General features: G+C 38.3%; 1 protein-coding gene across 1 annotated transcript; it reads right to left on the bottom strand.

The window, feature by feature from the left end:
• Positions 1-1,500: 1,500 nt before the first annotated feature.
• LOC123879205 lies at positions 1,501-27,746 on the bottom strand. The gene is made up of 6 exons (XM_045926810.1): positions 27,595-27,746; positions 10,855-11,028; positions 5,814-5,945; positions 5,087-5,159; positions 4,482-4,555; positions 1,501-4,176 (listed from the first exon to the last, which is right to left on the bottom strand). Exons 2-6 carry the CDS (start codon positions 11,020-11,022, stop codon positions 3,646-3,648), a joined length of 978 nt encoding a protein of 325 aa, XP_045782766.1. The 5' UTR covers positions 11,023-11,028; positions 27,595-27,746; the 3' UTR covers positions 1,501-3,645.
• Positions 27,747-27,901: the final 155 nt, after the last annotated feature.

Here is a 27,901-nt window from a genome sequence, read left to right on the forward strand (position 1 = left end):
AACTCTGTTTGGACGGTCGCCGAAGGCCAACGAACGAACGCTCAGTTGAAGCAAGAGTGCGTAGCGTGTAGACGTCCAATTTGATAATTACTTGGATATTTCTTATCGTTTATTTTTTCTTGTTCTTGCTAACTCGTTTTGGTATATAAAACTAGCAATTATAATGATGTCGTCGTCGTCCATGATTAAATTGCGAATGAAAGAGAAAATAACCGGAATCAAGTGCCAACGAACGTTCGTTCGAGCACTAAATGTATTTGGACGTATTAACGAACTCCAACGAGCGTGCGGAAGCCAACGCTATCGAACGATAAATATCCATCGCTGGCGTTCGTTGGGCCGGTCTGTACGCAGCTTTATAGACATGGACTTTCTAATCTATGTACCTAAAGCCAGAGGAGAAGAAAAAAAAAAGACATGGACTTCGTCTGTGTTGGTGTTAGCTGGCGGGCGTGCTCTGCCTTTTTGGAGTGTTTTTTTTTTTGTTAAAACTGACTGGAAAGCGCTCTAAGGGGGTGCCGTGCGTGTGTCGGCGAGCGCCGGCACAGACGGGGTCCATACTTGTATAGTTTAACTAACTTGTTACCTACAAATAACTACAAACTTGACATTGGCTAATAAAGGCTTGTAAAGCCAGAGGAGAGAGGACATAGACCATAGACAAACAATCTCGTACTCAACTATACCACACGTACGATCCCGGGACCGTAGTGATTACATATACTTTTTGCCCGGGACTTTCGGCGACGACCACCACGTGGGAGAGGAAGTATAGCTAGGTATAATTTTAAAAAGAATTTAAAAAGATTCCATGTTTTAAACACTTGAGATTTTGCGTACTAGATATAGATTTTCAGTGTAACTTGTAGTATAACTATGTATATATACCCCTTTTTTATTTACCTAATTTAATCAGTTTCCTTATCCCACTATCTGAGTACAACTGTTTATTCTCACTAGTTCAACAGTTTAACTAGTGGGAAAGATCTCAATATTTCAATGGTTGAACAGGGTTGAACTAATCTATTAGAACAAGCGAACAAGCGTATCAAAAAACTAGCAAGTTGGCTACCAGCATCAAAAATACATTTTTTTACGGGAGACATGTTTTGCGTACGTATAATTTTTTTCAATAGAAAAAGCTTGTATAAGATCATTTTGTGAAACAAATATATAAAAATCTTTGCATATTAACTTCACAGTAACTATCGATACTTAGTCGATATTGGTCACGCATTGGTAAATATTCTTTCTACCGGTTTCGGCAGCCAACTCCGGCTGAATTTGTACAAAAATACGAGAGCTTTATTTAACCCGTATTTTATTTCGCAATTACGGGTTTCTATATTATCATACCCTTAAATACGGAGTAACTCGTAAAATACGGGCGTCTGGCAATCCTAAGCGTAACCTTTTCTCATTTTGATAAAAGATCCGTGCCTAGTAGTAGGCCGGCGCGGCGATGGGTTAAGAAGATGATGATGATAGTAAAAAACATCGGAACAGAAAATAAATTCTTTATTTCAATATCAATAATATCCAATTTAATCAGATTAACATAACATGAATCAAATAAAAATTAATACGAAATATATCAATACAGTTTTTTAATTATAAGACGTTTGCCATATTTTAATATCATCAGTGAATAAACATTTACATAAAATGTTGAGATCTTATAAATACATCACATTAATATTATAAAACTGTTTTAAACGCCAGTGTTGCTATCCGCAAAAATCTACCATTTTAGTAGATTTCTCAATAAACCTGGCAACTATTTCGTGGCGAGACTATTAAAAGAAAAAGGGTGTAAGTCCCATATAAAAATGTTTCTAAAACTTTTACAAACTACAATCTATATATTTTATTTACAATACACTGTCAGAATGAGGTAATTTTTTTTTCTCTAACAACACTTTTGTACTGCAATATTATTTCACGTCCTACTATTTATTTATTTTATTTATAAATTACTTAAACCATTAATTTTTAATATCCATACTGTGTCGAATTTCATTTTTCATATTTCGGTATTTGTCTACGTTTACGTATTTAATTTTTTTTATTAATTTTATTTTGTCTATGTTTTCTTATAAATGTAATAACTATATTATATAATAATTACATAACAATGTTACACGTTATTGGCACGTCGATGACTTGAATTTTTTATTTTTATGTAGTAGTTATTGAATTGTATTTTGTTTAATTCTAAAAAAACAAATTAATGCAAAGACTATATGCCTTTGTTTTATTTTTTGGTGTTTTACATAAATAATCTCAATATTTAAAAATATATTATTTTTATGCTAAACAAACTGCTTCCAAAATAAACTAATAAACATTCTTGCGTTACGAATATTTATATCTATGGATATATAAATCAAACGCATAGACTAACCACTACATAGTTTTATCAATGATTTCTGTAAAGCAGTATTTAAAATCTTTCAATGGTGTGCGTATTTTTTGTGCAAATAAAATAACTACTTCATAAAAATATTAGAAATCTTACTAGACTAGTACATTTCACATTATATATTACCGTTATGCCAAAGGAGTCGACACTAATGTCAAAAGTTATCCCCAAAATCGGGAAATCTACCCTAAAATGAAAAAAAATATCATTAAATGTCCCTTAACGAGACACTAAGTACCTACAACATAAAAAATAACAATACATACGCGAAATTCTATTTATTTGGCAGTTATATTTTGCACGACGTTAGTAAATAGCTGCCATTTCGAAAAAAAAATATAATACTATAAAAAATAAATCCGCGTATTATTTGCGCGGCTAAAAAGAATTTAAGCACATTATATGTACTAAAAACTAAAAAATATAGTACAAAATAAATCTATGCAAAATAACGGTTACAAAAATAAATTCCTATCAGTTTATCATCACAATGCGAAACCCATTTTTGGTACAATTTGCAAATTTACTATGGCAACACTGAATAAAATGGCGCCCAATATACGTCACATTTTTTATTGTACCAAAATTTATCCTACACGAAACTAAACCTACGAATCCATTATATTAAAGACGATGAAGAAAAGGCCCAATAATGCTATAACTATTTTTTTTCAATAAAAAAAATGTCTTTAGAGGCTTTTTTAAAAATTGCCTTTTAAAATTAATATTCTCTGTTCATGATTTGTTTTTGAGCATAATATTGGGCAGAACGAGTTAAAAACTTTAGCAACTAAGGTTCTAAACGATAAAATGAATATTAAAAAAACAACAACTGTAAACTAAACTTACGATGATGGCACAAAATGGACTATGGCGGTTTTTATTTTATTTATATCTATTTACGTTACACCTGTCTCATTCTAACGCCTACTGCGTAACAGAGACACAACATCCCAATAGGGGACTTCTTTTTTAATTTCACGGCTGTGGATTCTACCGTTTTTGCCACCAGTGACCACTTAAAGGAACAAAGACATTTACATTTTTTGCTAAATTGTCGTCAGGGCTGCAGGTTCGAACTTGTAACCCTTTTGTCATAGTGACCACATTTTAATGAGCCCATTTGAGCTAAGCGTGACCACAGATTGAAAATCAGCGACTTGACATCTGTCACTTTGACAGATGACCACAGAGTAAAAATCAAAGCGTTATAGTTTGACGTGTCACTTAGCGCTGGCCTTTTCAAGGAAATCCATTTTCAACCTTAACTCGATGAGAAAGAGTTGTTTTTGCAACGAAAAAATTTCCTCCTTTTGCTTGAGTTCCATATTTAAAATCTTCATTTTGGCTTCATGCTCCCAGACCGCGTGTTCTCTTTTGGCGATGAAGTATAACCTTTCTTCTTCTGTAGCGGTACCACAGTCGTGTTTAATTTCGTCAGACTTGTCCTGTCTTTCGTGGCCATTTTTTCTTCTTTCTTCGTCTAAATGGCTTAGATTTAATGGGGTATTTGATAATTCGTTTAGTTTTTGCAGGAAGTTTTGTTGTAGCCTAGCTTGTTCGATCGCTTGGAGGGGGTTAGTTAGTATTAGGGGGTTGGGGAGGTGGTTTATTAGGGGGTTAATTTGGGGCGTGTGGGGTTTGATGGGGGGCGGGGTGGGGGAGGACTGGGGGATGATTTGGACTTGGGGCTCAAGTACGTTTGGCATCGTGTCGTCGCTGTCGTTCGTGTTCGAAAGGCGGCCGTTTGACATCTGGAAGGGATAACAAAAATACATTAATTTTAGATAGATACAAGTTAGCCCCTGACTGCAATCTCACCTGGTGGTAAGTGATGATGCAGTCTAAAGTGGAAGCGGGCTAATCTGGAAGGGGTATGGCAGTGTTCATTAAACCCATACCCCTTTGGTTTTTACACGGTATCGTACCCGAACGCTAAATTGGCTGGCGGCACGGCAATGCCGGAAAAAATAGCCAAGTACGGAACCCTCGGTGCCTGAGCTTGACTCGCACTTGGTCGGTTTTTTGAAATAGGTTAACAAAAGCAAATATTACTTACGTTGACGGGCAGACAGTCGTCGTCTTTCACGCTGTGAGCGCCCTCCACGCTCGTCGTCGCCTCACCCTCCTCGTCTGGAATACAATCTCCATTGATTCTGATCGAAACTAAATTCTAGAGTACTGGATGGTGCCCGCGAATTGGTCCGCGTGGATTTAGGATTTTTGAAAATCCCGTGGGAACTCCTTTGATTTTCCGGGATAAAAAGTTGCCTGGCTGGTTGAGATGGCAACCGTGGTGGGGCAACCCGCACAGGCCCCGCGCTTACCCACTGCTAGTGACGTGCGGATGTGCGGGCGTCCCCCCCCCCCCCCCCCCCCCCCCGAAACCGTAAACAAGTGTAAATTGTAAATTTATAACACCCCCGACAAGTGAACGTTACAGCTTAACAAGAAAAAAGCTGATAACTTTCAAACGGCTGAACCGATTTTCTTGGATGATAGCTAAGAACACTCTCGATCAAGTCACCTTTCAAACAAAAAAAACTAAATTAAAATCGGTTCGTTCGTTTAGGCGTTACGATGCCACAGACAGATACACACGTCAAACTTATAACACCCCTCTTTTTGGGTCGGGGGTTAAAAATGTGAGGTGTGTGTGTTTACCTTTGACATCTAGGGGGTGAATGCTTTGCCAGAGCATGCCGTCGAGCAGGCTGGGCGTCTCCGAGGGCGGTTGCTGGAAACAAAATGGCACCAACTTAGCATTTTGAGGCATACCATCCACCATAAGCAATGGGTATCAACACTGCCAATTTATCGTGGCAGGTGCCATAAATAAACCATAGAGGTAGAAGATCTGTGTTTCCTACCAATTACAATCCGTGTATTTTTAAAACAAGAGTGAATAGGCACCTTCTAGGTAAATGCGTCCCATCTTAGACTACATCATCACTTTCCATTAGGTGTGATTGTGGTCAAGCGCTTGCCTATAGTGAATTTAAAAAAAAAAATGTGTGGAACGGCTCTGCTGAGCTGTCAAATGCTACAAAAGGCTATTTGACCATTCTTTACCCGACTGCGGCAAAGCCAAAAAGAAGGGTGATGATTTTAGCAGTCTATGTATGTTTGTTTGTATCCAGATCTGTGTGTTCCACCGTCAATTTTTTTAAATAAAATATAGCCTATGTCACCCGGACATTTACAACGGATGAATTGACACCTCATTTATCGAAATCAGCCCAGTAGTTCAGGCACTACGATGGAACACACAGAATCTGGATACAAACAAACATACATAGACTGCTAAAATCATCACCCTTCCTTTTGGCTTTGCCGCAGTCGGGTAAAAAGTGGCGGGATTTCATAGAAACTTTCAAAATGGGCAGTATACCTGTGTGTCGTGAGCGCGCATCTTGCACTTCTTCTTGTAGTTCTCGTACCACATCTTGACCTGCGCGGGAGTGCGCGGCCGGTCGCCGCCGCAGCGTTTGTTCACCTCCTCGCAGATTGTCGACCACACCAGCTGCAACAATGAATTAATGAATCAATTGCACACCTCAAAAATTAATACCGAGAACAACTTCATACTCAAAGAAACTTTGTACAGGTGATGTTAGCCCTTCCGTGAAGATTTCTGATAAATACAATCAACTCAAAATAAGAAATAATAATAAACTCGGCGGTGTTCCCACTAGATTACAACACGGGATTATTCAAGGGGCGGACCAACAAATTCCTGAAAGGCCGGCAACGCATCGGCGGTTCCTCTGGCACTGCAAATGTTCATGGGCGGCGGTAATCACTTAACATCAGGTGGCCCACCAGCTCGTTTGCTCGCTATTTTATTACTTAAACAAACCAGTCAAGTGCAAGTCACATCGCACATTTTGAATGCAATTTTGAAAATTTTAATTAAGTAAGTATTGTATACTTATTAATTGTTATAGCGGCAACAGAAATATTATATCCACTCTGTAAAAATTTCAACTCTCCACCTATTACGGTTTATGAGATACATCCCGATGATAGAAAGACTGACGGATTGTGGAGGCTAGTAATAGGGTAGAGTTAGCTTACATCCCGGAGTCGGATATAGGCTACTTTTTATCCCGGAAAATCGAAGAGTTCTTACGGGATTCTTAAGGGTCTATCCGTTTAACCGATGTTTGGTAAACAAGTAGCTTACGCCTCGGAAATTGACTTCGGCAACTTTTTAATCCGGAAAAGCAAAGAGTTCCTACGGGGTTTTAAAAAATCTAATTCCACGCGGACGAAGTCGCGGGCATTATCTAGTAACTAAATGATGCCCGCGACTTCGTCCGCGTGGATTTAGGTTTTTTGAAATCCCGTGGGAACTCTTTGATTTTCCGGGATAAAAAGTAGCCTATGTGCTAATCCTGGATATTATCTATCTCCATTCCAAATTTCAGCCAAATCCGTCCAGTAGTTTTTGCGTGAAGGAGTAACAAACACACACACACACACACATACACACACACACACACATACAAACTTTCGCCTTTATAATATTAGTGTGATTGTATAAGTAGTAAGTATATATATTTTGTTGTTATAGCGGCAATAGGAATGCACGCTCTATAAAAATTTCAACTCTATACCTATTACGGTTCATGAGATACAGCCCGTCGATAGATAGACGGACGGACAGCGGAGGCTAGTAATCGGGTCCCGTTGGTACCCTTCGGAATTCGGATACGGACCCCTAAAAATACATTGACGGACATTATCTAGGTAAGTATCTCATAAAATAGTAATAAAAAATAACAGGAAGAAGTTGTATACCTATTGGTAACATATTATGATACCTAATAGGTCTAATAATCGAGTTACGGTGTAATACTAATTAAAAAAATATGCGAAACCGTTTATCCTAAGTTTACTATATAAGAAGTGAGAACATTCGCTCGATAAAGCCCCGCGTACATTAAAGAGTATGTTTTTTTAATAGTTAGCAAACTAGCAGGCGGGTCACCTAATGTTAAGTGATTACCGCCTATCATGAACATTTGCAGCACCAGAGGTTCGTTGGTCCGCCCTTGAACCCCATGTTGTAATCTAACGCGGATAATATACGAATTACCCAATACGGTGAATAAATGAATTTAGGTCCTCGTGAGCAATATCACACTTCACACTTTTATAAAGGCGAAAGTTTGTGTGTATGTGTATGTGTGTGTGTATATATTTGTTACTCCTTCACGCAACTGGACGGATTTGGCTGAAATTTGGAATGGAGGTAGATATTATCCTAGATTAGTACATAGGCTACTTTTCATCGCGGAAAATGAAAGAGTTCCCACGGGATTTTGGAAAACTTAAATCCACGCGGACGAAGTCGCGGGCATCAGCTAGTCAATTATAAATTAGTGTAAATTTAGGTTCTCATGGGCATCATCAATATTAATGTTTCACTAGAGTTAGACTATGTAGAATCGACATCTGACTGTCCCGACCCCATGCAGCCTTATCTATCCTACCCCTAGAGTATTTTCGTGGAGAAAAAAGTCGGTCAGTTCGGTCCGTCGTTATATTTATTTCATAAACTATGCTTAGTATTCTACGATATCACTAGTTTTGTCATGGTCTGTCTCATCATGTCTGGTCATTTGAGTTTTAACATTTCCCGGGAGTTAGCAATATCCCTAAGGGATATGGCCAACTCCCAGCTGATGCCATTTCGCTTCCACATTTCACACATCGAAGTCTTGTGCCGCTTGGATCCAGCGGCTCCCTACGACAAGTTTGATGTCGCCTAGTAGGATGTAGATGCCAACATCTACAATCATCTTGGGACCCCAAGGTCACAAGGTGCAATTCATTAGTATGGATATTGAAACGTAAGTATGCACGGTGCTTTACAACGTTAGCTAGTAACACGAGGCAAATCACTTAGCAAGCGCAATTCAGTATCGAGTTACTGTACCTACTCCTATCGTTTAACTATTATTGTAACACTTTATACATAACTACTACTACTATACTATAAACAAAGGAATATCCAAGATGTATTTCTTTTGAAAGAAAGAAGACGTTTATTTATTAACTACACTATTCCACGGACCTATTCCACGTATTAATGCACCTTACTCACAACCTGCACGGGGAAGCTGCAAGAAATCTCTGTTTAGAGATAAGCATTTCCTTTGTACATAGCTTAATTTATCATAACTTTGTAACTACAATTTTGGTACATGAAAAATAAATATATGTATATAAATATATACTTAATGTCCACTTTGAAACCCCTATTTTACCTCCTTAGGGGTTGAATTTTCAAAAATCCTTTCTTAGTGGATGTCTACGTCATAATAGCTATCTGCATACCCAACCCGATCCGTCCAGTAGATTGATCTGTGCGTTGATAGAACATTCAGACCTCATGATCAACCCATTTCCGCCCCACTACTGAGTACGGGTCTCCTCTCAGAATGAGAAGGGTTTAGGCCATAGTCCGCCACGCTGGCCCAATGCGGATTGGCAGACTTCACACACCTTTGAGAACATGGAGAACTCTCAGGCATGCAGGTTTCCTCACGATGTTTTCCTTCACCGTTAAAGCAAGTGATATTTAATTGCTTAAAACGCACATAACTGAAAAGTTAGTGGTGCGTGCCCGGGATCGAACCCCCGACCTCCGATTAGTAGGCGGACGTTCTAACCACTAGGCTATCACAGCTTTTTTTTTTTCATTCAGACCTATTCCTTTATATATTCAGATATAATTTGAAAGAAAGAAAACACTTATTTATTAACAAGTGTAAATTAAAAATTTATAACACCCGCGACAAGTGAAGGTCTACTAGAAAAGAGCTGATAACTTTCAAACGGCTGAACCGATTTTCTTGGATTATAGTTAAAAACACTCTCGATCAAGCCACCTTTCAAACAAAAAAACTAAATTAAAATCGGTTCAGTAGTTTAGGAGCTACGATGCCACAGACAGATACACACGTCAAACTTATAACACCCCTCTTTTTGGGTTGGGGGTTAAAAACCGGTCAAATGCGAAATGGACTCGCACGCGAATGGTTCCGTACTATCGTAGTTACAACGCACGTCTGCTCTAGAAAGGAGAGAAAGGGACCAGGACTAAAATAAACAACTCGTAGGGAAGAAAGCACCCCCGGGAACCACGCCACTAGCAAGTGCCGGGGGCTCTCCCACGGTTTTTTTTAATTTATAGACTAGCGCTTGGCTGCAATCAGACCTGCTAGCAAGTGATGATGCAGCCTAAGATGGAGCGCGCTTGCCTAGAAGATGCCTATTCACTCTTGACTTGAAGGTACCCATATTATAGGTGGAAGGGAAAACTGACGCCGGAAGGGCGTTCCATATCCTAGTGGTGGCGCTCTTTAGGTAAGTCCTATGTCTAACAGTGGACGTCCACAGGCTGATGATGATAATGTTCAATCGTAAAGTCGTTGCTATAACAGTTCCTGAATCTCCGTAACTTAGGTGGGATGTATTAAGGAGCTGGATCCACAAATCATTTATGGCTTGATGACGAGACTTGGCGGCTAATTGGTTAGGGGAAGTGAGAGGTCGGAGGTGAAGGGAGATGGGGTAGATGTGGAGATGATGATGGAGTAGATGAGGGGGAGGTGGTGGGAGGTTGAGGGAGATGGAGTAGATGAAGGGGGACGTGGTGGAAGGTTGAGGAGATGGAATAGATGAAGGTGAGGTGGGGAAAGTGGGGAGGGGAGATGGTGGGCAGACGGGTGAAAGTAGGAGGAGGTGTTAGGAGATGGGGTAGATGTGGGAGTGATGAAGTGGATGAGGGGGGAGGTTGTGGAAGGTTGAGGGAGATGGAGTAGATGAAGGGGGAGGTGGTGGAAGGTTAGGGAAGATGGAATACATGAAGGGAAGGTGGGGAAAGTGGGGAGGCGAGGTGGTAGGAGACGGGTGAAGGTAGGGGGAGGTGGTGGGAGATGGGATAGATGTGGGGGCGATGGTGTAGATGAGGGGGAGGTGGTGGAATGTGGAGGGAGATGGAATAGATGAAGAGGTGGTGGGGAAAGTGGGGAGGGGAGATGGTGGAGAGATGGTTGAAGGTTGGGGGAGGTGGTGGGAGATATGCTAGATATGGGGGCGATGGAATAGGTGAGGGGGGTGGTGGTGGGAGGTTGAAGGAGATGAAGTCAATGAAGGGGGAGCAGGTGGATGGTTGGGGGAGATGGAACAGTTAAAGGCGAGGTGGGGAAAGTGGGGAGGGGAGATGGTGGGTAGACGGGTGAATGTAGGGGAGGTGTTAGGAGATGAGGTAGATGTGGGAGTGATGGAGGGGAGGTGGAGGAAGGTTGGGGGTGATGGAATAGGTGAAGGGGAGGTGAGGAGAGACGGGGGTAGGTAGAGGTGGTGGGAGATGGGGTAGCGGAGCGCACCTTGTCAGGAGTTGCTGCAAGACGACTGACCTGCTTGCTGCGGTTGGTGGCGTTGTTGGAGCGCCCCTGCCGCAGCACGTCGCGGTGGCGCGCGATCAGCTCGAGCACGGTACGCTTCTCGAGCTCGGTGAAGTTCTTGGACCGCTCCTTGTGCCCGCGCCGCGCTCGTATCGCGGTCGCGCTGCTGCGCGTCGACATATCACTCTGGAGACAAACACACCACTATCACTTGACGACAATCATGCTTAGTGTAGGACGACCTCCAGCCCAGGTAGCGGGGAGCGGGTGGATGAGGAAGGCTTTTTTTTGTTTTTTTTTTTATTCACTATAGGTAAGCGCTTGACCACAATAACACCTGATGGAAAGTGATGATGTGGTCTAAGATGGGATGCGTTTACCTAGAAGGTGCCTATTCACTCTTGTTTTAAAGATACCCGGATTGTAATTGGTAGGAAACACAGATCGCGGAAGAGTATTCCAAACCTTAGCCATGCGTATGAGGAATGAAGACGCAAAACGTTTCGTGCGTGTAGATGGAATGTCAACGACATAAGGATGGAAACTCGCCAGACGTCTGACCGTGCGGAGGACCGTGTTTGGTGGCGCGCTCTTGGAAAGGCCTATGTCCAACAGTGGACGCATACAGGCTCATGGACTGGGGTGGAAAAAAATCATTCTTAAAAAACAATGATGAGATCTAAGGATGCAGCGCGCTTAGTAGATGCCTCTTCATTCTTGCTTTGAAGGTATTTAGGTCAACATGGTAGGAAACACGGGCGCCGGAAGTACCCTATAAGTTTTCTTGACAGACACGACGGACGGACGGAAAGACAGACAGACAACAAAGTGATCTTATAAGGGTTCCGTTTTTCTTTTGAGGTACGGAACCCTAAAAATTTGAAAACCGTGAATTTTTGGTTACATCACGAAAATAAAATAAAATGTGTTACAATTTCAAAGTAAGATATCTAACTATACCAAGATAGGTATCATATGAAAGGGGTTTACCTGTACATTCTAAAACAGATTTTTATACTGTACTGAGTGTACTGTGTAGTCTCACCCGTATTTCATATAATTAATTTTTAGAGGAATGTGCAGCGCCCAGACAAGTCGCCAAGACTTCAGGGCGCTAAGAATACAATGTAAATAGTTGTAAGAATTATGTAAATACAATAAATAAATAAATTTATTTTCATGCACAATAGTTTTTGAGTTATCGTGCAAAATGTCGAACAAAATACCCGAGTACGGAACCCTCGGTGCGCGAGTCTGACTCGCACCTGGCCGATTTTTTTTATTGAACTATAACTAAATAATAGTGGACCTGTTCTATTACCTACATCATTAAGTGAACTCGTTCGTAATTCAGATCAGTTTTTTGTTTCAATCAATTAAATTTGTGAATTTGTAGGAATAAAAAAAAAAAGATCAATGGTGTAACCATGGGGATGATTCTTATAAATTATTTTTTTATTTATAATTTTTTTAATGATGTAACCACAAATTCATGGTTTTCAGATTTAATCCTTTACTTGTGCTATAAGACCTACCTGCGAAATTTTATTATTCTAGATCAACGGGAAGTACTCTATAGGTTTCTTAACAGACAGACAGACAACAAAGTGATCCTATAAGGGTTCCGTTTTTCTTTTTGAAGACAGAACCCTAAAAACAAAAAGTGTTATCTTGTACGATGGTACGGAACCCTTCGTGTGCGAAACCGACTTGCACTTGACCGGTTATTGACGATTTTATTTAAAACCAAAGAGGGGATTTATAGTTTACACAAAACCTTTATTTATACCGCTAAGTCACCATATAAAAATGAATCTATAAAATTGGAGTGTCTGTCTGTAATATCGAAATAACTACCGCATATTAAGGTCATATGGTTATTTGAACGATACTATAACTGAATCACACGTTTTTAAAATTTTTGTCTGTCTGTCTGTTTGAAAAGCCTAATTTTCGGAACGGCTGCATCGGCTCAGTCGGGATTTTCACAGACAAGTAGAGAATTAACCAGGGAATAACATAGGCTACTTTTTTAACCGACTTTCAAAAAGGGAGTTGTGTTTTTCTACCAATGTACACCGAAATCTCCGAGATTTCTGAACCGATTTGCGTCATTACTTTTTTAATCGATAGAAGAACTATGCGACATTGTTTCATAAAAAAATTGGAATCCAACTCCTCAATCCTGATGCTGCAGGGGATCTGACCAATCCACGCGGGCGAAGCTGCGGGCATCAGCTAGTATAAAATAAGTTTTTATACCAACTGACACTAACCATATAAAAAGTTCATAAAAAGCTCGAATAGTGTTGAGTTTCTCTCAATTATATTGCCGTAATCAGATCATTAAAATAACTAATTAATAAACCTGGCTCCAAATACTAGTTCGGTGGTTTTTATATACGTGTGACCGATCAATCAAAACTTCTCAGTCATCTTAAAAATGTATAGCTATTGTGACCATCAATACAGAATTATTCAGGAAGTTTTTTTAACCCAAAAAGAGGGGTGTTATAAGTTTGACGAGTGTATCTGTCTGTGGCATCGTAGCTCCTAAACTAATGAACCGATTTTAATTTAGTTTCTTTGTTTGAAAGGTGGCTTGATCGAGAGATCTAGCTATAATCCAAGAAAATCGGTTCAGCCGTTTGAATGTTATCAGCTCTTTCCTAGTTACTGTAACCTTCACTTGTCGGGGGTGTTATAAATTTTTAATTTACACTTGTTCCGATACAAGTTAGCCCTCGACTGCAATCTCATCTGGTGGTAAGTGATGATGCAGTCTAAGATGGAAGCCAGCAGGGGCAGACCAACACATTACTGAAAGGCCGGCAACGCATCGGCGGTTCCTCTGGTGCTGCAAGTGTTCATAGGCGGCGGTAATCACTCAACATCAGGTGACCCGTCTCTCTTCGCTACTACTACTGTCTAGGAAACTTACTACTACTATAATTACTTAGGGTATTACTGCGTGGGTTATAATTACTTAGGGTTTCACTGTCTAGGAAAGTTGATTCTACCAAAAACCAGCCAAAAAGAATTCCTATTACTATGATGTACACAAGAAACCAGGACGCAATCCGGTCTTACCAAACCGCGTGGTCACCGTACGCTATTATCATGTTTTGGTCATTGGTGATATCAACTCAATCCTAGATCTGAATCGCAACCTGTTAACAGACTCAGAGGCATTACACTGAACCGACTGGTTCTGTCAAGGCTACTGTTAGATTTAGACTTTTTTAAAGTTTAAAACTGTTAAAATTTTGTGACATTATATTAAAAAAACCGGCCAAGTGCGAGTTAGACTCGCGCACCGAGGGTTCCGTGCTCGGGTATTTTTTTTCTGACATTTCGCTCGATAAATCAAAAACTATTATGCATAAAAATTTATAAAAAGCTGTTTTAGAATTTACAGGTAACACCCTTTCATATGATACCCCATTTGGTATAGTTATCTTACTTTGAAAATTGAATCTTTTTTTTAATGATGTAACCACACATTCACAGTTTTCGGATTTACTCCTTTACTTGTGCTATAAGACCTATCTGCCTGCCAAACATGATTCTAGGTCAACGGGAAGTATATAGATTTGGTTTATAGGTTTTCTTGACAGACACGACGGACGGACGGACAGAAGGACAGACAGACAGACAACAAACTGATCCTATAAGGGTTCCGTTTTTCCTTTTGAGCTGCGGAACCCTAACAATGCAAATTAAGACCTTGCTCTAACTCAGTTTTCGGTTATTAAGTCCTTGGTTAAGTTTTAAAACTACCGGTTTAAAATATTGTAAGCTTTGTGTCGTGGCGGTCTAGACTCGACACCTGACATTTAGACGGCATTCCGCCGCTAAATGGTCAAAAACGACAAAAACCTACACCCACTGGCTTTTGCGAGATGACAAATTATGCATACGGTTCAGTTTTGATTTTTCAATTCCTTAACAGGGCTCTCTCCGTCACTTGCTCCATACAATCGTAGTTCCAATTTCATTTGAATATTTAGCAACCAAAGTCCATGAAATTTTGCAGACATATTCTAGAAACTAATATCTGTGTCTGTGGTGTTTTAGATTTTTCTAAAAATATGTAGTTTTAAAATTACAGGGGCTCAAAGATTTGTATGAAAATTTTTAAGACCGCGTAACTTTGAAACCGAATATTTTAACAGAAATCTGGAAAACCACAGACACAGATATTAGTTTCTAGAATATGTCTGCAAAATTTCATGGACTTTGGTAGCTTAATATTCAAATGAAATTGGAACTACGATTGTATGAAGCGAGTGACGGAGAGAGCCCTCTTAATCCGTTGTGGCCCAACCCGCTGAGATAAGTCGGTAACCAGAGGGCCCAGTAGTTTAGGCACTACGGTGGAACACACAGAATCTGGATACAAACATATATACATACATAGACTGCTAAAACCATAACCCTTCCTTTTGACTTTGCTGCAGTCGGGTTAAAAAATGTTTTCTTTTAAGAAGCTCTAACTACTATTTATGAACCACAAAAATCAGAACTAAACTGAACGTGAGAGAAATCACCGCGCGCGTAAAAGCGCATAATATGCTAATAATAATCAACCCATTGCCAACCCACTACTGAGGACGGGTCTCTTCTCGGAGTGAGAAGGGTTCAGGCCATAGTCTGCCACGCTGGCCCAATGCGGATTGGCAGACTTCACACACCTTTGAGTGCACGGAGAACTCTCAGGCATGCAGGTTTCCTCACGATGTTTTCCTTCACCGTTAAAGCAAGTGATATCTAATTACTTAAAAAGCACATAACTGAAAAGTTAGAGGTGTGTGCCCGGGATCGAACCCCCGACTTCCGATTAACGGACGTTCTAACCACTAAGCTACCACAGCTGTACTTGAAAATATTACAATGAAACTCAGGCATGCACGTTTCCTCACGATGTTTTCTTTCACCGTTAAAGCAACTGATATCTAATTACTTAAAACGCACATAACTGAAAAGTTAGAGGTGCGTGCCCGGGATCGAACCCCCGACTTCCGATTAGGAGACAGACGTTCTAACCACTAGGCTATCACAGCTTTCTCGTAATAGGTACTAGCTGATACCCGCGACTTCGTCCGCGTGGATTTAAGTTTTCCAAAATCCCGTGGGAACTCTTTGATTTTCCGGGATAAAAAGTAGCCTACGTGCTAATCCAGGGTATAATCTATCTCCATTCTAAATTTCAGCCCAATCCGTCCAGTAGTTTATGCATGAAGGAGTAACAAACATACACACACACACACACACACACACACACACACACACACACACACACACACACACACACACACACACACACATACAAACTTTCTCCTTTATAATATTAGTGTGATGTGATGTGATAAGAACCTAGGTTTTAATCCTTTTACTTTAGAGCATGGGAATAAAAAGTGTCTGACGATAACGGAAATCGCGACTGCTTCCGTCTGACAACTGTATTAAATGACAGTTTTAATTATTTTCTAATGTATGCAAAATTGCTATCTATCGGTTTAATAACGTGGGATCCTTGCCTATGCATTTCTAATAGTATCTAGTATCTAGGTTTATGAAACGGTTGTATAATAGGCGTTATTAAAACATGAGCGTGAGTTTAAAAACCGAGCCGCAGGCGAATTTTTAAATAGAATCACATGAGTGTTTTAGTACCTTATTATTATGTAGAGTTATTAACCTCAGACTCAAAAAGAGGGGTGTTATAAGTTTGACGTGTGTATCTGTGTATCTGTCTGTGGCATCGTAGCGCCTAAACGAATGAACCGATTTTAATTTAGTTTTTTTTATTTGAAAGGTGGCTTGATCGAGAGTGTTCTTAGCTATAATCCAAAAAAATTGGTTCAGCAGTTTAAAAGTTATTAGCTCTTTTCTAGTTTTCTTGTTACTTGGTAACAGGCATTAGGTTCATAATATTATGTCAATTGACAAATGTCTAGCTTGTCAGAATGGACGTTGCGTTGCCTAGATAGTAGATACATAATTATTTATTTGAAAACATTTTGAAAATGATGTTTTGGAAAACTCAGATACTTTGTCGGGGGTGTTATAATTTTTTTATTTTCACTTGTTATTATGTTATGTTATTATTATTATGTAAACCATAAAATCGTTTATGTTATAAGGTAACATAGGTTTTTATCATAACTCATAAGCTTTTCTCGAAAAATATTGCAGGGAAAACCGGCCAAGTGCGAGTCAGACTCGCGCACCGAGGGTTCCGTACTCGGGTATTTTTTCCGACATTTCGCACGATAAATCAACAACTGTAATGCATAAAAATAAATAAAAATCTGTTTTAAAATGTAGGTATACAAGCAAAGCCCTTTCATATGATACCCCACTTGGTATAGTTATCTTACTTTGAAAATAATATTTATCATTTATTCATGAACACGTTTTAATTTTTGTTTTGTGATGTAACCACAATTTCACTGTTTTCGGATTTTTCTCTTATCCCCCGACCCAAAAAGAGGGGTGTTAGAAGCATTCAGGTTCAAAATGTTGAATTCTCATAATGTTGAATTTGGATTGACGTGTGTATCTGTCTGTGGCATCGTAGCTCCTAAACTAATGAACCGATTTTAATTTTGCTATAATCCAAGAAAATCGGTTCAGCCGTTTAAAAGTTATCAGCTCTTTTCTAGTTACTGTAACTTTCACTTGTCGGGGGTGTTATAAATTTTTAATTTACACTTGTTGCTATAAGACCTACCTAACATACCAACCAAATTTCATGATTCTTTAACTTATGGTTTTTTGATTATGGTTAACGGGAGTCGGGAAGTAGCCTATAGGTTTTCTTGACAGACACGACAGACAGATAGACAGACAGACAACAAAGTGATGCTATAAGGTTTAGTTTTTCTTTTGAAGTACGGTACCCCAAAAAGTCCCCAGGTTTTCTCTCACAATAAAACTAACCCGATCGCGATGAATATGCATATAACATATGACATATAAAGGTTAATACAAAACACGTTACATATTATAACATACATAGAGTATGGATACTTTTAAATGTAGCGCCGACCTGATTTTTTGGAGATCCTTGATTAAATTAGCGAAATCTAAACCTCCTGGCTATCGGCAACCAGCCTAATTTTTAAGTTAAACCTTTTAGGGTTGCTTATCAGAATGGTAACAAGTGTAAAGTAAACATTTAAAAAAACCCCCGACACAAAAACCTCTATAAGAAAACTAGAAAAGAGCTGATAACTTTCAAACCTCTGAACCGATTTTCTTCGATTATAGCTAAGAACACTCTCGATCAAGCCACCTTTCAAACAAAAAAAAACTAAATTAAAATCGGTTCATTCGTTTAGGAGTTACGATGCCACAGACAGATACACAGGTACATAGATACACACGTCAAACTTATAACACCGCTCTTTTTGGGTCGGGGGTTAAAAAGAACCTTTATGGTCCACCCATCTGTTGCACCTGCTTTTATAACAATAAATACTACAAAGGAAATACTTTACTTCCAAGCGACGGAACCTTCGGTGGGCGAGTCCGACTCGGACTTGACCGGTTTTTTTATTACATACACTTATCTCTAGTAATCATGATTCATGATTAAATATCATACATAATAGTATTATTTAATTAAATAAGACACGTGAATAAAAAATAGCATGATTTTTATTAATAGTTACTTAATAAGTTTATTGAAGCATTTTGGTTAAAGAACTTGTTCGAAAGAGATAGCCGATAGGCCGATGTTTAAGAGAAAAAGAGAAATAAAGTAACGAAAGAAATTAAAACCCTTTGGTGCTTAAGAGGGCTCTCTCCGTCACTCGTTTCCACTCGTTTCATACAATCGTAGTTCCAATTTCATTTGAATACTAAGCAAACTAAGTCCATGAAATTTTGCAGACATATTCTAGAAACTAATATCTATGTCTGTGGTTTTCCAGATTTCTGTTAAAATATTCGGTTTCAAAGTTACGCGGTCTTAAAAAATTTCATACAAATCTTGGAGACCCTGTAATTTTAAAACTACATATTTTTAGAAAAATCTAAAACACCACAGACACAGATATTAGTTTCTAGAATATGTCTGCAAAATTTCATGGACTTTGGTTGATTAATATTCAAATGAAATTGGAACTACGATTGTATGAAACGAGTGGAAACGAGTGACGGAGAGAGCCCTGTTAAACTATTGGAAAAGAATAGGGATGTGAAATCAACAACTTTTTATCAAACGTCAAAACCCTCGCTTAGTATGGGAGCTTGTATAAAATACATAGATGTGACCTCATTAACATTTGAGGCAATTTAACGTACTTTTTTAGTTAAATCGATAATTTAAAATGGTTACTAAACTTATACCTACCAGTGGACGTAGATTTTACGAATTTTGGAAGACTCTGTATTTAATAATTACTGACTAACAAGTGTAAATTAAAAATTTATAACACCCCCCCGACAAGTGAAGGTCACAGTAACTAGAAAAGAGCTGATAACTTTCAAACGGCTGAACCGATTTTCGCGGATTATAGCTAAGAACACTCTCGATCAAGTAACCTTTCAAACTAAAAAAAACTAAATCAAAATCGGTTCATTAGTTTAGGAGCTACGATGACCTTGTACCTGCGCAGTGGGTGATTTAGCGTTGCATGGCTAGACCATACAAGAAACCTATGTTCAGGCAGTGGTCGTCTATCAGTTGATAATGATGATGATGAAGTTTTTTTCAAAACTCTTGTCACTAATACAATCTGAGTCAGAGACGTTTTTTTTTCTCTCTCGTCTGGCTTTACAAAGATTAGCCAATGTCAAGTTTGTAGTTATTTGTAACAAGTTAGTTAAACTATACAAGTATGGACCACGTCTGTGCCGGCGCTCGCCGACACACGCACGGCACCCCTTAGAGCGCTTTCCAGTCAGTTTTAACAAAAAAAACACTCCAAAAAGGCAGAGCACGCCCGCCAGCCAACACCAACACAGACGAAGTCCGTCAGAGACGTTCGTAAGTTTTTTTTTTTAAATTTTTGATGATGGACTACTAGAAAGCCTTTTTTCTAACCCTAAAACACTACGTAAGACACTATTTTTTGCACTAAAACAAATCAGGTCGGTTATTAGTGTTAACATTTGGTACCAAACGAGTCTCGACTGGTCGTCCAATTTGCATGTTAACTTGTTTTCATACAAAAAAATGTAACGCTCCAATTATTTAAACTTTGGAAGCTAGTTTTATCTTTTTCTTCTCTCGTCTGTCTTTACACTGATTAGCCAATGTCAAGTGTGTAGTTATTTACAAGTTAGGAAAACTATATGTATAAGTATGGACTTCGTCTGTGCTGGCGCCCGCCGACATACACGCGGCGCCCCTTTAGAGCGCTTTTCAGTCAGTTCCTCGGTCAGTTCCACCACCAATAAACACCAGCGGGACACAAAAACCAGCCACTTCTAACAAAAAAACACTCCAAAAAGTCACAACACGCGCGCCAACAAACGCCACCACAGACAAAGTCCAGTTTTATCTTTGGTGTGCGAAAGCTTAGATAGGACTAGATAAGGCTGCGCGCAGACTAAGGCTGAGATCTATAGATCGCACTTTGACTTTGTTCAGACTTAAGACACTGTTAAAACGAGACAGCGTTATACCGCTTGCATAAATCTGTCTCGTTTCAACTGAAACTTAAGTCTAAGCAAAGTCAAAGTGCGCTCTATAGATTTCAACCAAAGGTCTAGTTACAATAACGCTGTTAAAGAATAGAAAACCGATGCCTTAAGGTGCATGAGACTGGTCTGCCCGCGAAATTCAAATTTAATTTGGTTTTTCGCAATTTGTAAACTAATACGACAAAGTAGGCTTCTGGCATTCTTATAGCGCCAATGGCAGTATCATCCTCACAGGTTTATATAATAAAAATCTTTACTTGAAAGTGTTCAGTTTAAGAAGTTAGTCAAAATAATGAGTTTGACATGAGTTACTCACAAATTAGTCGATACAATAACTAATTTCTTAAACTGGACCTTTATCTTACTTTGAAAATTGAAACACATTTTAATTTGTTGTTAAATGATGTGTAACCATAAATTCACGGTTTTCAGATTTATTCCTGTACTTGTGCTATAAGAGCTACCTGCCTGCCCATGATTCTAGGTCAACGGGAAGTACCCTACAGGTTTTCTTGATAGACACGACGGACTGATGGACGGACAGACAGACAGACAACAAAGTGATCCTATAAGGGTTCACTTTGTTGTTGTGTCAAGGAGTTGTTACTTTCATGAACGGAGCTCTTAACGCTACGCATCAAGGAGTTGTTACTTTCATGAACGGAGCTCTTAACTCTACGCATCAAGGAGTTGTTACTTTCATGAACGGGGCTCTTAAGGCTATCACCACTTCTACAGGCTGATTGATATGATTAGTTACTTATCTAAGTTTGGTGCAGTTCATTTCGTGGTCAAGCGTAAACCATAATTATCTCTAAAAATGTCCTTCCTTATCGATTACAGTTAACTGATAGCGAAGTACAATAGATTACACGTTACACGTGTTTCCAAATACCTACAATATGCTTTGGAATTGAACTTATTTATCTAATTATCATATTTTTATGTTAATATTATTTTAAGCGTGAGAAAATAAAATCTGAATCGCTTTCTAAACCATTGGCAGATCATAATCCATACCAATATTATAAATGCGAAAGTGTATCTGTCTGTCTTTCAGCGGTCTGTATCTCGTGAACCGTAAAAGGTAGAATTGAAATTTTCACGTAAATTGTGTATTGCCGCTAACGCTATTAACAACAAATAATAAGAATTTCAAAATGGCTGCCATGAAAATTAAAAGAAAATAAATTGTTATTTCTTGTAGTTACGATGGTACGGAATCCTTCGTGTGCGAATTTGACTCGCACTTGACCGATTTAAAAGTAGGTAGGTAAATACTAAGATTGCGAGGTGACTTCGTCTGTGTTGGTGTTGGCTGGCGGGCGTGCTCTTCCTTTTTGGAGGGTTTTTTTTTGTTAAAACTGACTGGAAAGCGCTCTAAGAGGGTGCCGTGCGTGTGTCGACGAGCGCCGGCACAGACGGGGTCCATACTTGTATAGTTTCCCTAACTTGTTACAAATAACTACAAACTTGACATTGGCTAATCTTTGTAAAGCCAGACGAGAGAGCAAAAAAAAAAAGATTGCGAGGTAGGTATGTCTATGTTAATTTTTGCAATATAACATTTTATTTGGCGACATTTTAAAACGGGTTCAATCACAATTTGACTAGATTAAATATTGACTCTAATATTATAATGATGTGCGAATCCATTAGAAAGCGATCTAGATTTTATTTTCTCACGCCATAAATAATGTTAGCACAACATTTTTTTGTTAATTTGATGATAAGTTAACCCTTTTACCAAAGATATTATAAAACTCCAGATAGCAAGAAAAAAAACCGGTCAAGTACGAGTCAAACTCGCACCCCGAGGGTTCCGTACTGGGGTATTTTTTCCGACATTTTACATGATAAATTAAAAAGTATTATGGATAAAAATAAATAAAAATCTGTTTTAGAATGTACAGGTAAAGCCCTTTCATTTGATACCCCACTTGGTATAGTTATCTTGCTTTGAAAATAGAAAATTCTAATTATTTGTTTATGAAGGCATTTTCTTTTCACGATTTTCGGAGTTTTTTCCTTTACTTGTGCTATAAGACCTACCTGCCTGCCAAACATGATTCTAGATCGACGGGAACCCTACAGGTTCCCGAATCACATCGAATCGAGGTACAGGTCAGGAAAGACACGACGACAGACAGACAACAAAGTGATCCTATAAGGGTTCCGTTTTTCCTTTTGAGATACGGAGGGTTCCGTAAAAATAAAAGAAGACTCGTTTTTCAAGCACTCAGAAAGTTTGAAAGAGAAATACACGAGGCTTTCCGAAAGCTGCCCAGCCGAGTTGATTCGGCGGCTAACCTCTTTCTCAAAATTGGACCTACCTAGCTGGATTATGTCCTAGGTATGCATACTCTTCCATAATTTTGAGCGCAGAACTCTCAACCGGTATAAAGAAGGCACAAACAAAGAAAAGCTGTCCAAATATTTATATTTGGGTATTATTCGTTACACAAACGCCATTTTAAAAGCCAATAAAGAAAACTTGTTCTATAAAAGCACAGGATACGTTTATCATTAATAACTGAACGTTTTATTGGTTAAATGGAATAAAAAAACCGGTCAAGTGCAAGTTAGACTAGCACACGAAGTGTTCCGTACCATCCTACAAGATATAACATGCAATCTATTATTTGTTGTTATAGCGGCAATAGAAACACACATTCTGTGAAAATTTTAGCTCTCTCATCTCTACCTATTATGGATCATGAGATACAGATCCGCTGACAGACTAACAGACGGACGGACAGATGGACGGATGGACCGACGGACATTGGAGGCTTAGTAATTGGCACCCTTAGGGTACGGAACCCTAAATACTCGGACAAGACGTGTAAGTTGTTCTGTCACGAATCGTGATCTGAAAAACACTATACTCATAGAGTATGGTCGAAAAGTTACAGAAAGAACTCCTTTTCTTGAAGTCGGTGAGTTAGTTACCGCTATAGGCTTAGTACTAAGATGTCTGCTTTCTATTCAGCAAGTCGGGGGTTCGATCCCGGGCACGCACATCTAACTTTACAGTTATGTGCGTTTTAAGAAATTAAACATCACTTGCTTTAACGGGTAAGGAAAACATCGTGAGGAAACCTGCATGCCTGAGAGTTCCCATAATATTATCAAACGTGTGTGAATTCTGCCAATCCAGTATGTATGTATTACTAGCTGATACCCGCGACTTCGTTCGCGTGGATGTAGGTTTTTAAAATTCCCGCGGGAACTCTTTGATTTTCCGGGATAAAAAGTAGCCTATGTGCTAATCCAGGGTATAATCTATCTCCATTCTAAATTTCAGCCCAATCCGTCCAGTAGTTTTTGCGTGAAGTAGTAACAAACATACACACACACACACACACACACATACATAAAAACTTTCTCCTTTATAATATTAGTGTGATAACAGCCTTTTTGGTGCAGTGTTTAGCATATTCGATTGCAGATGATGAGGGCCTGAGTTCGATTCCCGGGTTGGGCCAAAAAAATATGATATCAGGTGTGTCAAGAACTTTGAGCAATTAGGTAAATGTGATTTTCTTTAACGGTGAAGGAAAATATCGTGAGGAAACCCGCATGCCTAAGAGTTCCCATAATGTTATCAAACGTGTGTGAATTCTGCCAATCCACTATGTATGTATTATAATATAACAGCCTTTTTGGTGCAGTGGTTAGCATATTCGATTGCATATGATGAGAGCCTGAGTTCGATTCCCGGGTTGGGCCAAAAAAGTTTGGTATCAGGTGTGTCAAGAACTTTTAGCAATTAGGTAACTAATAAATATCACTTGCTTTAGTGGTGAAGGAAAACATCGTGAGGAAACCTGCATGCCTGAGAGTTCTCCATGTTCTCAAAGGTCTGTGAAGTCTGCCAATCCGCATTGGGCCAGCGTGGAAGACTATGGCCTAAACCCTTCTCATTCTGAGAGAGAAGAGATCCATGCTCAGCGATGGGTCATGCTCAATGATGATGATGATTTACAAGAAAAATCGCGATTTTCCGATTTTTTTTTTAGAATGCGGAATTCTAAAAAGAGCTACTTCATATAATGGCTACCCGTAATTGTACTGATTAATTGATTAGCAATTTTATAAAGTAGTTTAGTAGATAAGACATTAAACAAATACAGGTTTTTTGAATGTCAGTTAAAATGAAACTTTCACAGGTTTCGTACTGTTGGGAAGTTCTTAGGGTTCCGTACCCGATGGGTGAAAACGGGACCCTATTATTAAACCTCCGCTGTCCGTCCGTCCGTTCGTCTGTCTGTCAGCGGGCTGTATCTCGTAAACCGTAATAGGTAGAGTTCTCACTGAATATTTATTTTGCCCGCTACAACAACAAATAATAAAAAATTCACAAGTGTAAATTAAAAATGTATATCACCCCCGACAAGTGACGGTTACAGTAACTAGAAAAGAGCTGATAACTTTCAAACGGCTGGACCGATTATCTTGGATTATAGCTAAGAACACTCGATCAAGCTACCTTTCAAACAAAAAAAAAACTAAATTAAAATCGGTTCATCAGTTTAGGAGCTACGATGCCACAGACAGATACACAGATACACACGTCAAACTTATAACACCCCTCTTTTTGGGTTGGGGGGTTAAAAATGGCCGTCATGAACAAAAAGAAGTGTTATTTCTTGTAGATGGTATGGAACCCTTCGAACTCTTCGTGTGTGAGTCTGACTCGCACTTGAACGTTTTTTTGGCAGCTTTTAGGGTACCGTAAACCCTAATACATGTAGGAATCTTTATAGTTTCGTCCAACCCGTCCGTCCGTATGTCACAGCCATTTTAATCATCATCTCGTCCCATCGCCGGCCCACTACTAAGTACAGGTTTCCTCTCAGAATGAAATGGGTTTAGGTCTTAGTCCATTACACTGGTCAAGTGAGGATTGGCAGACGTCACACATTTTTCAGAACATTATGGAGAACTCTCTGGCATGCAGGTTTCTTCAAAATGTTTTTCTTCACCATTAAAGCAAGTGACATTTACTTAATTGCTAAAAAACGCAAAACTAAAAAAAAAGTTCTTGACAAACGTGATATCAAACTTTTTTGGCCCAACCCGGGAATCAAACTCAGGCCCTCATCATCTGCAATCGAATATACTAACCACTACACCAAAAAGGCTTTTTTTATTCAGATACAAGTTAGCCCTTGACTGCAATCTCACCGGATGGTAAGTGATGATGCAGTCCAAGATGGAAGCGGGCTAACCTGGAAGGTGTTGGCCGTTTTCTTTAAACACATACTCCTTTGCCTATTTACATACGTACCTATTTACCAAAATAATTTATTGCCTTATCAAAATAAACAAATTTATATGACAATTAATTATATTTCTGTGCCTATATAGTCTATATACCTACTATGATTATTATATAACACACTTATGTGATAGTTAAGATAAAGATAGATAAATGTAATTCTTATCTTTAACTTTAAAGATTAATTGGGTTGCATACTGATTATAAATAACATTAAAGTTTTTTCAATTTTGATGATTAATATTAATAGTTCAAAAGCTGTGATAGCCTAGTGGTTGAAACCCCAGCTTCCAGGAGGTCTGGGGTTCAATCCCATATCCACATTAACTTTTCAGAGTTGTGTGTGTTTTAGCCAATTACATATCACTTGGTTTAACAGTAAAAGAAAACGTGATTGTGAGGAAACCTGCATGCCTGAGAATTCTTCATAATGCTCTCAAAGATGTATTAAGTCTCAAACTCAAATCATTTATTCAAAGTAAGTACTATTGATGGTCCGAAAGTAGTTTCTACTGAGAACAGTCCCAACTTGTCATAGGGCATGTAAAAAAATTAATAAAAAATATTTAATTCAAGTTTAACCAATAGACAATAAACTTATTCAAATAACATGCAAAGTCAAGTCCGTTAATAACAAAAGACTTAATATTTTAAATACTTAATAAACTGATTATTATTCTATTATTTCTTAAAGGTTAAATATTTGTATTAGAAAAACCTTTCAAATTAAAATCATTTGATAAAAGACATAATAATAAATATATTCTAATTTAATACATAATATTATTTTTCCTGCTTAACTATAGTATAGTATAGTTGTGACTATATATTATGTAACCAGTTTAGGATTGGCAATTAATTTTGTTTTATTTTACAAGAATCTTTGTTAATACCAAGAAATAACAAGGAAATAACATAAATTGTGTTACAAGAGAAGTAAAACTTAATTGTAATAAATAGCTCAGAAGTACAAATATAATTTTTGAATTTAATTAAGAAGTAGGTACTAATAAGATTCATTTTTAAATAATTGAAATCGCAACTGCTACAAAAATTCAAAATAATAAGTGAAAGTAAAAATTTAAATAATAACATACTTGGTATCAATTAATAAAAATAAGCCAAAAAAATAGCAATCAGTCAAAATATTTTTCTTATCACATGCAAAAATAAATAAATAAATGTTATGTTACTTATGTAAAATAAGATTGAAGAGAAATTCTACTATCAGATAAACACACTGATTAGAGTCCAATAGCATTTCTTTGTAGATAAAGAATAAAACATTAAAAAATATATATAGTGCTGTTGAAAACAAACCTTTAGAGGCATTTTTAAATTTAAATAAATTACTGCTGGGAACTGACCTTTAAAAATTCAAATTCGTTCCATTTTCGTTCCAAAACTTCAGAAGCGATCCATTCAGCCAACTTTGCACGATTAATAAAAATTGGCGATTTTATTTCAAAAAGATAACTAAGAATATCGGTTAAGGCATTTTATCAAACAGTTTAGAGCCAATCATAGGTTTAAATATGAATTTTGTACTAATTGAGATAACACCACAATTACGTACGATAAGTAAACGACTCCGGGTTTATATCACTGCAAATGCCGAAAATATACAGCCGGTTATTATTCGACAAATGTATGCGGCGAGGAGGCGAATCGTAATAAAATTATACACGGCATAGCGTCAAATTACGCGTCTCTCGCCTTTAGTTAAAAGGTTAACAGGCAATTGACTACAGTTTTTTTTAATCAGTTAAAAATAAGGACATTCAATGATCGTATCGCAATTTTTATTAACTCACCGATGCTAGCGGGCCGCATTCCACCGTTCTCGAAGTGCGTGGGCTCGTATTTTCATCTTGTTCACGTAATACCACTTCACGAATTACTAATATTTTGTATCAAAATGCAGGAGATATAAAAAAATAAGATGACCACTGTTACTTTGGAACTGTCAAAATTTAACTTCACTCAAGTGGTGGTGCCAAGTGCCATAGATAATTTTGTGTTTTATTTATAGACGTTAGTTATTCTATTGCATACTAGATGGCACTAAAAGTATTTTCTTCTGCTTAAAAAGTAGTTATTCTACTCAACACTAGATGACAC

Source organism: Maniola jurtina, chromosome 27 (genome assembly GCF_905333055.1).
Source record: "Maniola jurtina chromosome 27, ilManJurt1.1, whole genome shotgun sequence".
Lineage (NCBI taxonomy): Eukaryota > Metazoa > Arthropoda > Insecta > Lepidoptera > Nymphalidae > Maniola > Maniola jurtina.